Here is a 13,326-nt window from a genome sequence, read left to right on the forward strand (position 1 = left end):
ATACAGCAAAGAAAACTTTCTGCTTGATTTTGGTTCTAGCATTCTGATCTTGGGCTATTATAAGGTGAACCGTTCCCACTTCTGTATCATATTCTTGCCTTCTCCATGAGCTTGAAAGCTTGTATATGTTGTTTTACTGTAGTTATGGAGGCCATTTCTTACTGTTTTTTTAATTACCTTTTAATGTAGATTTGAGAATTAAACACCAAACAAACGTTTCTCACTGGAAACAAACGGTGCCATGTGACCACAAAACCAATAGAAAACGTTGGACCAAATTTTTGAAAAATCGGAGTCCACCTTGCTGCGATCAAATAACCATATTCGATTCATGAGTAATAGCGTTTCTTTCCGCAGAAGTCATTTTTGGTGAAACGCGCAATGTTCAGACAAGCTTGGCGCCTGCAAAGTAACAAGTTGTCAATATTCAAACAGATAACAATGAGATCACACAAAAGGCACGAAACGGCATCAAATGGAGACAAAACGGGCGCTGTCAGTTAATCAGTAGCCGATTGAAACAGATGAGTCGACCTCGGAGTGTGGGAACTGTGGTGCAAGATCTGCACAGAACGATCAGCAACGCCCAATATGGTAATGCGTGTGATGCGGTAAACAGTCATCTCACAATGGCAGGAGGATAGAGTTGTTGTCATCGTGAACTCGACGAGAACCAAGAGGGTTTTTTATCGGCTGATATTTGATCGGAATCCGAAGCACTTGCATGACCAGAGGTTAAAGGGGAAGAAATTTTAGGGTGATTGGGAGAAGGACCTATTCAGTGTTCTAAAAATAGACGTTGCTAAATCCGCAGTGTTTTTAAGGTCAAGTTTGATCGAGTCTAAAGTACTTCATACTTCAACGCACTGAACACATACTCATAAACCAATCCCCGCGCCGAAACTTGAAAACATTACGTCTTATAATTCTATCATTTAAAACGCCTCGAAGGAATTGCATCTGGAAAGCCTCGACGAGCACGGAACGGGCATTCCAGTGGCGCAACGGCCATTTTTGGCGGCCAATGTCACAGTCAAGGGTCGCGTGTTGCCCTCAAAAAGCAACAGTGACAGTGGGGCAAGTGGCGGGCGATACTTGGTCCTGTAAAGTGGATTAGAACGAGCTAATCCATCACAAATTTGCCACTTTGCCACAGATCAAGAGCTATTAAAGGTTTAAGTCGAGGGTCCTTTGCCCGACCCTAGGTTGACTCTGGAAGGTTTTCTGGGTGCGTTTTGACGTACTTGGGATGGAATTTCTCTTTGTGGACCGCATTGGTGGATATTGCACACGATGTGAAAAAACAAAGCCGTTACCGGGTAACTGTTTCTCAGGCTAGGCTTGACGTAAACCTTTTGTTGCTGGAGTTCGACTTTGTAACCAAACTTGCCTTATACATCGGGTAATCGAAGCAGGTACGCCATCGAGCCCACACATCGAATCTTTGTAAACTCACGATAAAATATCGACCTTCCAAGGTTAAACAGAAGTTCAGTGTTTCTGTAAATTCCGTATTCCCATGAAAAATTCCAATACATTACACAAAAAATGGGACATGTAAATCTAATATACGTGCAAATCCTTTCAATATCAATACCCTGGCATGGACAAAGAACAATCTATTACGCTGGCTGAGAATTGATCAACTTGGTAAAGCTTTATGTTGACTCCAGATGTTTGTCATATTCATAACAGCTGACACAATTATGTAATCGGTTATTCTATTTAAGCATGCGCGATATAGGTGACATGTGTTTCAAAAACGACAATTTTACAAACAGAGGAACGATAAAAAATACTATACCCGCAGGCTTGGTGAACGATGACGGTTTGTTCAATAATGGAGTGCGTCTTTTCTATGATTGCGTTTAGAGAACTTTAAACACTGCTCACAAACACTCAGGGTGAAGCATGCAGACGGCAAACAATATCGTTTGGAATGCGATTAAGAACTGCGCTATGCACAGTCACTTAGGAAGAGATACAAACAACAACCGAGCGAAAGGTTACAAAAATTGCACATAAAAAGCTTCGGTGAAACACAGAAAACTATATACAGTATATACAGATCCGCAATGGTTTGCTGCTACAACAAAAAGCCTTGAAAACTGAACAGTGGTAGATACCCTATGATCACAGAATGATGGGAAATGTACACAACAGCACAAGCAAGAATAGGGAGAATTCGCAGGTAAAGGGAAAATGAAAAATCAGGTCAAGGAAAAAATAAATCTTAACGGTGTAAAAAAGATAAAGCAAAGTGTTATGTAAATTGCCTTTCAAAGAGTCATTGTTTTACATGCGTAAGACGACAAACACGGTCTGAACGAGCTACATGCACGATGAAGTATGTTGAAAAACAGGTGGCGAAAACCTCCTTAACACTGCATTGTTTGCGGTAAAAATGTCGGGTTGAAGCCCTTCCCAATAATACGTTTGGAACAATAAATACAAATTCCTCCAGAAGGCCATTTTTTAAAGGGCGTCTGGGACTGCCGGTGTTGGAACTGGTAGGGGGTTGTTGGTTGTGGCCCACTCCTTGTCCGTGTTCCTCATTTTGGGCATCCTCCGCCTGCGGCCCTTTGGCCTTAAGGTGTAAAAGGCGCAGTCCTGTGCCGGACCGGTTCCTCCCCTCATTTCCACGTACGAATCGTCATAGGCGCGTCGTTCGTTGAAACTTTGGTCAGCCTGAAATGACGTCATGCCTTCTCCGAGTACACCCGCCGGTGACGTGTATTCGATCTCCTCCCATCCGACAACGGTCGGAACAAACGGCTCCTCGTCGTACGCAGGGCTCATAAACTTATCTTCGTCCGTGATGCGGATTCCCTGGTCCTTCTTCCACTTCTTGCTCCTCCTGCCCTTGAAAAGATTGATCGGTTTCTTGGATTTCGATTTGGCGTCTTCCGCCTTGGGGGTGGAAGCGTCCTCTTGATGGGGGGAAAACTGATGCACGGCTTCTTCTTCCGAACTCACCACGAATTCCGGGCTGATTTGCGGGATCCCGTTCGAATCTTCGGAGGAGTCTTCCTCAAAGGAATCCTCCCCGACATCGACCTGAGTCGACCAGTTGTTTTCACTTGCCGTATCTTGTCGTTCTGCAACCGAATATTTCTCAACAATCCTGCTCTTTGCATCCTTTTTCTTCTTGTTCTTCTTCTTGAGAGGGGCGTAAGTTTGCGCCGAAAGGATTCCTTTGGCAACGATGAGACCTTTTCGGGAAGAAGACGTCTTATCTTTGAAGCTGGACTTTGGAGAGGAACTTACGAAGCCACTTGTGGAGGAATCTCCCGACGCTGATGATGACATTGCTTTAGATGAAGATGTGAATTGTTTTGAAGAGTCGTTAAGGGGGGTCTTTTCGTTTAATATAACTTCAGGGGTTATGAACACTGGGTATGCGGAAGGTGGTGGACTGTTTGGATTTAGCTCATCTTCCCCAGGAGGAGATGGATACCATGATGTCGAAACGGGAAGAGTAGTGGCTCCTTCTGTTCCTTGTGAAGCCGGAGACAGAACACACGGTGGTGGAGGAGGAAATATGGAATCAACGGAATCGGAACGTTCTTCGGGGGGTGAAGAAAATGTTTTAAAAGTGGCCGTCATTGGACTGCCGACTGACTCCACGCGGGGTTTTGCATCGGCCGGAGTCCGCGGCGTGTACGGAGATACAGGCAGATAGTTGGGGTTAGTAACAATGCGCGAGTGTACGGTTACGTCATCCCGCTGATCGCGCGAGTTGGTCTGAAGCAACGATCCGTAATCTTTCTGGGATCCGAGCTTAATCTTCGGCTGCTTTGAGACGAAGGTTGGTGGAACAACTTGCGACAGCTTCCCGAGCCTTTGATTCATTGGATAAGCGACCCCGACGGCTCGGTTATTGTTAGAGTTGCACTGCACCTGTTCGACCACGGGAACTGCTACGTGTCGATCACTATTGCCTGTTGGCGAAGCCATGTCGCTACCCAACCAATCATCACTCCACGTCGTATCCTCGCCGCTATTAATTCCTTCATTGAGTAGATTCGGGACCACATGTATGCCACCCACTTCCGGGGTAGTCGCTCCTCCGCTACTTGTGAGAAGGTCTTCGTTGGCGGTCGGGTGCGAGCTGGGTTCGATTGAGACGCGAGGGGCTTGACTGCGCTTCGTGCGCGAGAATCGCCTTCCATCTTCTTTGATAGCGGACTGATTCGCCTGAAGCATATGTTACTTTATTGAAACTACATTGAAAATCTATGACATAAAGCTGAATCGAATAATATCTGAAACACTTTTGTGGCTTTACTGGGTCATAGTTTGGCGGGCCGGGAATCGCAAACGTGATTAGGACATTGGGTGTGCAATAAAGGTTCCAGTCGTTCCCATTACGGCATCGCGGATTCCGAGCTAAGTCCGCAATGATTGCGGTTTCACAAAATTAAAACATTAAAAATGATTTTTTTTGTCTGGTTTTTGCTTGCCATGTGCTTTATTGTAGATTAGCAGGGTGCAACAACGTGCCCTTCAACGTTACTGTAGGTGGAGACTTATGATATAACGACATGTTTTGGAGACACTACTGTTAAAGGGATTGAATTTGCTGCTGTAACCATCTTTCCATTGTTTTTAGTGTGCAGTTGACCAAACCAACAGAAATAAGATTACAAACTAATTGGTATCTAATTTTATCGTTTACTTATGGAAGAGATTTTATTGCACGAGTCGATGAAGAAAATTACTTACCACGGCCAAAGTTGAAGGCTTTTCACTTATGCACGATGATCTTCGCCTGCTGCAACACAAGATTTTAAGTTTAAAAAAATTGTAAAACGAAAGTTTTAAACTCTACTTACGATTGTTGCTTTCTTCCTCTGCAAATGATCAGGATCAGGAAGATGAGGAGAAGTACGGAGAAGGTGCTGAGAAGGCCGACGACCAACACGAGAGCCAAATTTGACGGTTGGTAACATTGCTCTTCTTGAGTGAATTGACTGGCGTTTGCTTTTGAAAAAATAGGTATTTGTGATGGATTTGTTGTGGAAAGTGTTGTAACTGTAAGCAAGTGTTCGCAAAACTGACTGAACATTTAAAAATTGCGTGGGGTGAAAAAAACGACATCGTTTAGTAAATCGAGACCAATGAAAACCAACCGCTTGAAACGTTAACCACATTAAACAACATATAAGTTCCCTCTGTCTCAATCATTTTGGCCACACAATGTTTTAGTAACTGTCCTTATTACCGTTTTGACTATCATTCAATGGACACGGCTCGCGACCACTTGACAGATCCACTACTGTGTTCGAAACGGTGTCACGTGACACGGGGCGACAGGCTTCATTGGTCCAGCTGCAAAACGGATTCCCAGATGTCCGACAGGATCTAAAGCAACACATCAAAAAGTTGTTTGCAACGTTACGCTGATGTTTTTGTTACCGTATAGGTGCGTGTTTGCAGTAAACCTAGTCTTATTCAAAATCAATTGGAAGTTCTTTCTCCATAACCGAATTCACATTGTTTTAGAGATTATGTACATTGAGAAGCCCCATTATTGTTATATTATTTGCAGAAACGAAAATAAAAAAACATAAACATAAAAGCATTTTCCGCCAACAAGGTTCGTACCTCTCGCACTTATGAAGAAAACAAGCCTCCTTCGGAACCCTCATCACACAGTGTCGGAAGATGACTAACAAATACTCGCTTTTTGGCACAAAAATGATTTTGTTTACACGTTTGACGTCATCGTTAGTCCGAGTCCGAGTATCAATCGAAGCTCCAGAGCGCCCACTGACGGAAGTAGATGGAAAGGAGCAAGATTGCTCCTCAAAAACGTTCCACTCCTCTGAGAGGACTGTGTGTTCGGGGAAGTTGGAAGATGAGACTTTTAAAAGTTTTCCGTCGTCCGTGCCTTCGAATTTTTATGTATTAAGTCCAATTAGGTATTACAGTTTGACACTGACAGTAAACTTCGATTTACCAAGTAGGTCAGAACGATTTAGAATGGTGTGTTCGTCACAGTTATACGCAAACACATGCTATTTCTTGGTATTAGCCTTGCTTAAAGTCATAAGTGTTTTGCTAAATGTTTATAACACATGCCACGTTACAAGTACGCAACAGTTATAAATATATGGGTGCTTTTACATACAAAATGTTTGCATTTTTGTTAAACCTACCGATATACAAGATGGTTATTTTGGCTTTGAGCGTCTGAACAGTTTCCACGTTGATGAAAGTAAAGCGAGATCGGGTTTGTGTCGTCATAAAGACAGGGCGGTTGCCTAGCGACCCTACGCTTTGCGACATGATTGGGTGTCTTTTGATAAACTTCAGCACGGTCGAGTTTGTAATTGCTGCAATAATATAAAAGTTAGGAAGCCGAATAATAATGTATTAAAATCCAAACACAGCGATCTTCAGACAGCTCAGATCGATTTATTTAGAGAAAAATATATTTCGCCTAAAACGGCATCATCAGTTTCTCCATTTACCAAAAATCACATTGGAAGCCGAATAAAGTTTAATATTCTTTTGTGAGGCTTGCTCACTTGATTGACTATCTGCCATTGTTTTTTTTTGTACACAAAGAATCAACAAGTATCTTATCGCATTTTTCGCAAGGCCTTGTACAATTTAGCAAAGCCGCAGTAAACAAAAAATCTTTACTCCACAACTCGATATCCTTTAAATATCAAAAGGATGCACAGCGTTCAATAGTTTAAAACACCCATCAACAGGTATCAAAGTATGTATTTGTGTAACACTTGCCCTTATTACTGCAAGATGTGGGGTGGGGTGACGGTGCATTGCGAAGTTTGTTCCAGCAAAACGACTTCTGATTTTGCTCCCAAAAACCGCCCTGGAAAACTCGTTGTATTTCGGGAAGAGTGAACGCGCACACCGCTGAGCCCGCTATGCTGTTGCTGTAACAAGTCATTGACATTAGTAACCGTATACAGTCTCTGTTAGTACACGTGGGTACTTACGCGGGGGTGGTCATCGTGGCAAATACTACTTGCTCGCCACCGACATTCACTGGATCTGTAACTCCTTGAATTTCATTGAAGTAAAATGGCCGATCTCCAGGAATCGAACAATTTAACCTATAGAAAGTATTTCAGTTATATTAGAATAAACAAAAGTATAACAGTCATTTGGCAACATTTAATAAGTTGTTGGCAACGATTTTGCTTTCTGCGGAAAATCAATACTATCACGAAAGGAGGAGAAAATTGAGTTCCAAGTGCATTTTACCACTTTCGTTTGAGAATTCAAGAATGGAATACTTCCATTTATCAACTAAATAAACTTAAGCATATGGTGCCTGCACTGTTAGCACGCCGCAATAAAAACGCTCGAAAGGAAACCACATTAATAATGCAAAGGCGCCGGTCTCCGAAACGCCAGGAATCAATATTTGATGAGTCAACCTGGCCTTGAAGAAAGACGTCCACTTCTGAGTGAGCAGACGATTCCCGCCTCTGTCCCCTTTGCATACTTGGGCCACACGGGAGTACACGTTCTGTTGGTTAAACGGATAAGCATTACTTGGAGTGACAAACAAAAATACTAGTTTAACAAAACCAAGCGAAAAATGTCATTCAGACAACTGGAATCAGCCTGTTTGCTATAGATTATATTTGAATAAGCACAGAAACTGACGATGCCGACAAGGCGAAATTAATATTTGTTTGTAATCTTAAATAAAAGATCGCACTGACACCGAGTTATTTTGGATTTTAACAAAACCATTTCTAGAATGTATTTTAAAGGATAGGTTTAAAAAAGAATTACGATCCTATAAAAAGTGACATATTTTCTAATGATTTTTCCCGTATTGCTTAAACACATTAAACGCAGCATAAGCGACCCAGTGGAGAGGTCGCCTTTGATGCATCATGCCTTAGTGGTTGAGGGTTTTATGGGCAAATATGGTTTGGTCGATAAGTAAATTAATGTGTCAAAGTTCAAAATTGATGGTCTACGCAGTTTAATTCGATATTGACTATCGCTATAATGTTAATGTTTCTATAACTATAACGTTTTTCAATTCCTTAAAACAGCCTCTTTACAGGAAAAGTAATAATAATACTGTTCACCTTTTCGTAACGAACCGAATCTTCATCGGCTATCTCGCGAAAGAATATCAGCATCTTGTCGGTAGTTTCCATTATCTTGACGAAATCAGCATTGTTCAAAGCTGATTTGTCCGTTCGTAGGTTCGTTCTACTTTCATGGGACACAGTACTCCTTGATATTGCAGGGTCGTTTCCATTGATGTCTGTTCTCGTTGCTATGTAGATTTCCCCACCTGTGCATGTTAATGGAGTTTCAAAGATTGTAATTTGTATTGTGCTTCGATCGATGTGCTGTCAAACACTGCTTCCCCCGAATTACAACACAATCTCACTCATATGTGTGTTTTCCATTCATAAGTCACCATCACCAGACTTTTATTATAACGTATTAAAGATCAAGAAAAGTTTGGCCTTAAGAGTTTGCCCGTTTTATCGATGGGCCGCGTCGGATCGTTCAATGCGGTATTACGATCAAATAAGTGCGACTTTTATTGCGATCAAATATTCGGAAGTTTGATATTACGTGTAGGCAAAGTCATTTTACGCTTACCCAAACAACCAAGGGCAAACAACTATGACGTCAAATTATGACGTCAAATTATCCGTCAGTATTACAGAAAAACAATGCTTGTTGATATTGCGCTTCACGGTGGTTCGTGTCTGTTGTTTGGTACCCAGTTGTGTTCGACGATTGACTGTAAGGTACCACAAAGTGGGAATCTGTGTGCCTATCGCCAGTTGCACTGATGAGACCTTACAGGTCCAACCAGGGTGTCTTACCTGTCTACAGCTCTTAATAATGCTTTAGTTTTCTCAAAATTCCAAACGTACAAAACTAACCTGCGACACGGTACGCAAGGCTGGATAAGTCGTCATGCGGTAGAAAGTGGACTAAGCCTCGTGGAGAGTTGTTGTACTTCCTCTCGTTGATGCGATTCATTTCCCACTGCGAGAAGAGCAATTCCACACAAGCATGTTTAATTATTGATTACTGTCGTGCGAAATTCAAGGGCAGCGTCATTCATATCTGCTACGTGCAACTCATCGGCCGAAACTCAATTAAACGGAAATTTGTACAGTGCTATTCTTGCTGCCAGGCATAGTAATTAATAGGAATTGTTCTTCTAGCACTTAAGTAACTAAGGTGTTTATTGGAACCAACGTTTCGTCCACCATCCGGCGGGAATTTCTCGGGGTTATGTCACAACGATAATGCATTGAGCGCAAAGAACACCAAAAACACAAGACAAAACGAAAGATAAAGGAAATCGAATGTCACGTGACCAGGTGTGTAAGTTGGTTACAATAAACACTTTCGTAACTTAAGTGCCAGAAGAACAATTTCTATGGAAATGTTGGGTGCTCGATCATCTTTCCTGTGTGTTGATGAGTATGACACGAAATCGGCTTGTTACAACTTAAAAATTGTGGGAACTTTTGCAAGACATTACCCGCATTTCCATATTTTCCTTCAAGGATTTGCTGAAATATTGAAATGTGAAAACTTACAGCGTATTCCATGCACTTCGGAAAGGCAGCATTTGTTCCGCAAAGCAGAATATTGTTGGGAGATGTTGGCGCCACCACGCGGATGTAGTTCTGACAAGTTATTTTTGACTTTTTTTGTTCGCAGTTGGTATCATTTTGTCCAAACCACCAAAGAATCTGTACGACAGAAATAGTGTTATAGAGTTTCGTCAATCTAAAAGCGGACATTATGCATAGGTAATGGCTGCACCTCTGAAACTATGGTATATAAATAGGGATTAAGAATAGCTTTAGTACTTATAACATCTGGCCCTCGGTTAGGCATTGTCTTCAGACCGACTTCATAAAATTACTTAGATATTTCAAAAAAGTAACAAATCTCACACTGATGTCAGCTAATTGATTATCAGAAAACCCAAAGGCATTATCAGTTACATATTTAAATAGAATACTTAAATTCCTATTAAACTGATAATTTGAATACTTGACTGACGACGCTCACAGTACGTAAGTGAAACTTTTTTTCAAGAAATAAAAGTAAATGAACTACAACGTCAATGCAAAATACCTGGTCGTACAAAATGTCTCCACTGCTCCGGATCAGCGAATCTCGGGAAATGACGTACACAGCATTGCTAAACAATTTACAATGTTGTGAGTAAATAGGGTTCATGAATATAATATGTTTATATGTGTAAAATACCACAAAATCCGACATGACGTATGTGTCAAACAATACCTCCACTGTAATGCACTATGGAAGAGGATTTTGTTCATAAAAACTTAAAATATTCAACTAGTATATTGGGACCAGCACGTAAGGAGAAAAAAAGATCTCTACCTTGGCAAAATGTTGTGCGGTCCCGCAAACAAAACTAAAGCTTAACGAAACCTAAAAAATGCATACTACGTTGTACAGCGGGGCGTTTTGTACACCCCTGGGATGTACAGCGTTTCTTAAATCAACATATGGCGTGAAACAACGACACGCATGATTAATTAAGTGGCGCAAATCGATATTGCAAAGCTCCTCGCGCGCACAAACGCCTTATCGATTGGGCTTCTTTCTCTTTAATAGCATTGTCGAGGAGAGTCTGGCAACTAAACGAAAGTTTCATAACCTATTTAAAACTTCTTTCAAGCCTTCTATTTTGCTCGAGTACAAAGAAAGTTCGTGGCTTTAGGTTCACCTCGTGACTGGTACACTTTATTGTGCACGAATTACGTCAAAGATGCAATGTTCAAAATTTTCTTTGTTTATGTTAGAACCGAAAGCTTTGGCAACCCATTGTTTGTGGGAGGTAATGGTCCCTTCCATCTTAATACCGATGCAAGTGGTCGGTTGAAATTTACCTAAACTTGATTCCGAAAATACCGCGAACAAGGAAATTAGTCACAACACCTCAAGCATATGACGTATTTGTGGTACGTCACGAAGTTGTCCATTAATTATTTAGTGCATAAAGTTTAATGAAACTCAAACTTTTGATAAACTTTCGTAAGAATGAGACAGCCATCTAAATACCTAACATTAAGGATAAAACTGACACACTTTTCTAAAAATGCAACAACATGTAGACAAGGTATATGGGTAGGTATCATTTGTTCTCAAACGACATCTAGATCGCTTTGTGAACTTAGTGACCCGAAACATCCCCAGAATGCACTTTCCGTATATTTAGTACTTATATTTAGGCAAAGGAAATTAGTAATCTAAGCACTTTTATTTTCCTGATGAGACATGGCTTTACAGCTCAGTGGTGAAAAACCCTGCTTTCGTCTACTTAGTATTAAACACATCTTGGCGTTAAATAAGACTATTTTACTGGAACAAAACGTCATTTATCTTTCTGAACATGTCATGAAGTGTTTCGTGTTTTATTAAATTGGCAACGACTTGAAGTTGGTATTTGAAGGGGTCTATTTATCACATATCAATCCACACTTAACTCCTATTATGCAAAACACTTAACCATATGTTTCTTGTGTTAAATAACTTATGCAACGTGGTTGGTTTTAAATTATGTGAAACATATAGGAAACAACCGACACATACCGAGTTCCCAGCAGCAAACTTCCATAAGCGAAACGAACTTCTTGAACGTCGAGTATTCCTCGAATATCGCTTTCAGTCTTTCGGCCAGTGAACGATGCCACGCCCTCAACCTCTGAAGAAACAATTGTCAGAGATTTGTTTTTATCCAGATATCAACGGTCAACAACTGCTTTAAAGCCATGGATAATAATTTTGTGTGGTTGTTGTCGACTGCATTTTGAGCAACTATTGCATCTAAGTACTGATTACGGATATTTTCGCATGATAATAATTCAGTCTGTTGACCTTATGCAGAACACACATAAGATAAAATCCTAATAAGCTTGCTAATGCTCAGTTCGAAGGTGGCGTATTTGTAAATAGAAAGAAAAACCTTCAAATAATTTAGTAGTTTGAGGGTTTGACCCTAAATTTTTAATGCGCGACTTTTAGCACGAAAACACTGCACTTAACAAATATAAAAATGATTATCTCGTCTACAGCTTCGGCGTGGGCGTGGGCGTGGGCGTGGGCGTGGGCGTGGGTGTTACCACTGACTCCGTGACCACCGTTATTTCCTTTGCCCTTCGCGGAACAGCCACGTTTTAAGTCGTAGTGTTTCCGTTTCCTGTGATCCCGCTTGAATTAATCTAACCCAGCACCCAGGGCAGTTAGAACCGTTTCATGATGTTAGAAAAGTCAGAACACTGCCACCACCCAATCACTTTTGGATTGCTTAAAGTATTTTTTTATTTATAGCTTTGCCTCTTACTGTATTCTCAAAATGATAATGCGATGTCTTATTGTTGTTTAATATCGTAAAAACTACATTTTAGGGCTGCCGACAGGTGTACACACTGTTCCGACCATAGGGTCTTATCATTGCAGCTGGTGACTGTGAGACTGGGTTGGCTTTTTAACTAGCACACGTATTTCCATTTTGTGGTACATTTTATTTGTATTCCTGTGGGCCAACGTTTTCACTAAAACTGGTAAATGTCTTAGCGTTGCAAGTTGTTGCTCAAATAAAATGAATTAAAAAATTACTATTTTAAACAGGTTTAAACCAACCTGAGATGTTTTTCACGAGAAGTCGTGGTTTCTGGTCGTCGGGATAGGCACCGTGAGAAGGGGGAAGGCACAGAAGTAAACACCCAAACAGCAACACGGAATTTCTTCGACCGAACATGATTTTGAGTTGTCTTTGTAGTTCAAGTAATAACTAAAGTTTTCTCTGTAGAGGATTCCTTACGGCGATTGGCGTGTATGCATCCTATTTCAGATGTAAACACACTTAGGATTTTTTGTAATCTCTACAAACGAAAAGGACGATCAACACTCTATTACTGAAAATATTAACATCTCCATTCCACGGTAAAAAAGAATTGTGCTGTATATCTAACTATAAAAGAGTGGCCCAAACGCTAATAACGTGATTTCATATTTTCAAATATACGTTTTTTAAGAAAGTTTGAAGTTTTAAAAGGGAGGTATCTCATTAGAAGATAATATAAGGTGTTTTGTCACACTCCCATTGATGGCGCCTTCTTTAGTTACAGCAATTCCGCAAGCCTAATATTTTACTTGCGGACCGCTAGATTGCGCCGAAACAGCGGTATTGCGGACGCGGGTCTCCACATCAGACCACCTTGAACTACCACTGCATCCAGTAATCAAGTAAAATTTTTCTGAGTATGTGTTCGAATATGTGATAAAACGCATATAAAGTCAAAGCGTATG

At 41.0% G+C, this 13,326-nt stretch overlaps 1 protein-coding gene across 2 annotated transcripts; it reads right to left on the reverse strand.

The window, feature by feature from the left end:
• Positions 1-1,748: 1,748 nt before the first annotated feature.
• Positions 1,749-12,891, reverse strand: LOC145897793 (uncharacterized). Of its 2 annotated transcripts, none has more exons than XM_082986238.1 (15): positions 12,658-12,891; positions 11,608-11,719; positions 10,120-10,186; positions 9,573-9,728; positions 8,904-9,009; positions 8,085-8,296; positions 7,416-7,507; positions 6,972-7,088; positions 6,754-6,908; positions 6,162-6,338; positions 5,608-5,893; positions 5,225-5,364; positions 4,836-4,983; positions 4,726-4,771; positions 1,749-4,197 (listed from the first exon to the last, which is right to left on the reverse strand). In XM_082986238.1, the coding sequence occupies exons 1-15, from the start codon at positions 12,773-12,775 to the stop codon at positions 2,476-2,478; spliced, it is 3,654 nt and encodes a 1,217-aa protein (XP_082842364.1). In that variant the 5' UTR covers positions 12,776-12,891; the 3' UTR covers positions 1,749-2,475. The 2 variants fall into 2 exon arrangements, with proteins under 2 accessions (XP_082842364.1, XP_082842363.1); XM_082986237.1 differs by having other exon boundaries at positions 4,726-4,774.
• Positions 12,892-13,326: the final 435 nt, after the last annotated feature.

Source organism: Ascidia mentula, chromosome 4 (assembly GCF_947561715.1).
Source record: "Ascidia mentula chromosome 4, kaAscMent1.1, whole genome shotgun sequence".
Taxonomy (NCBI): Eukaryota; Metazoa; Chordata; class Ascidiacea; order Phlebobranchia; family Ascidiidae; genus Ascidia; species Ascidia mentula.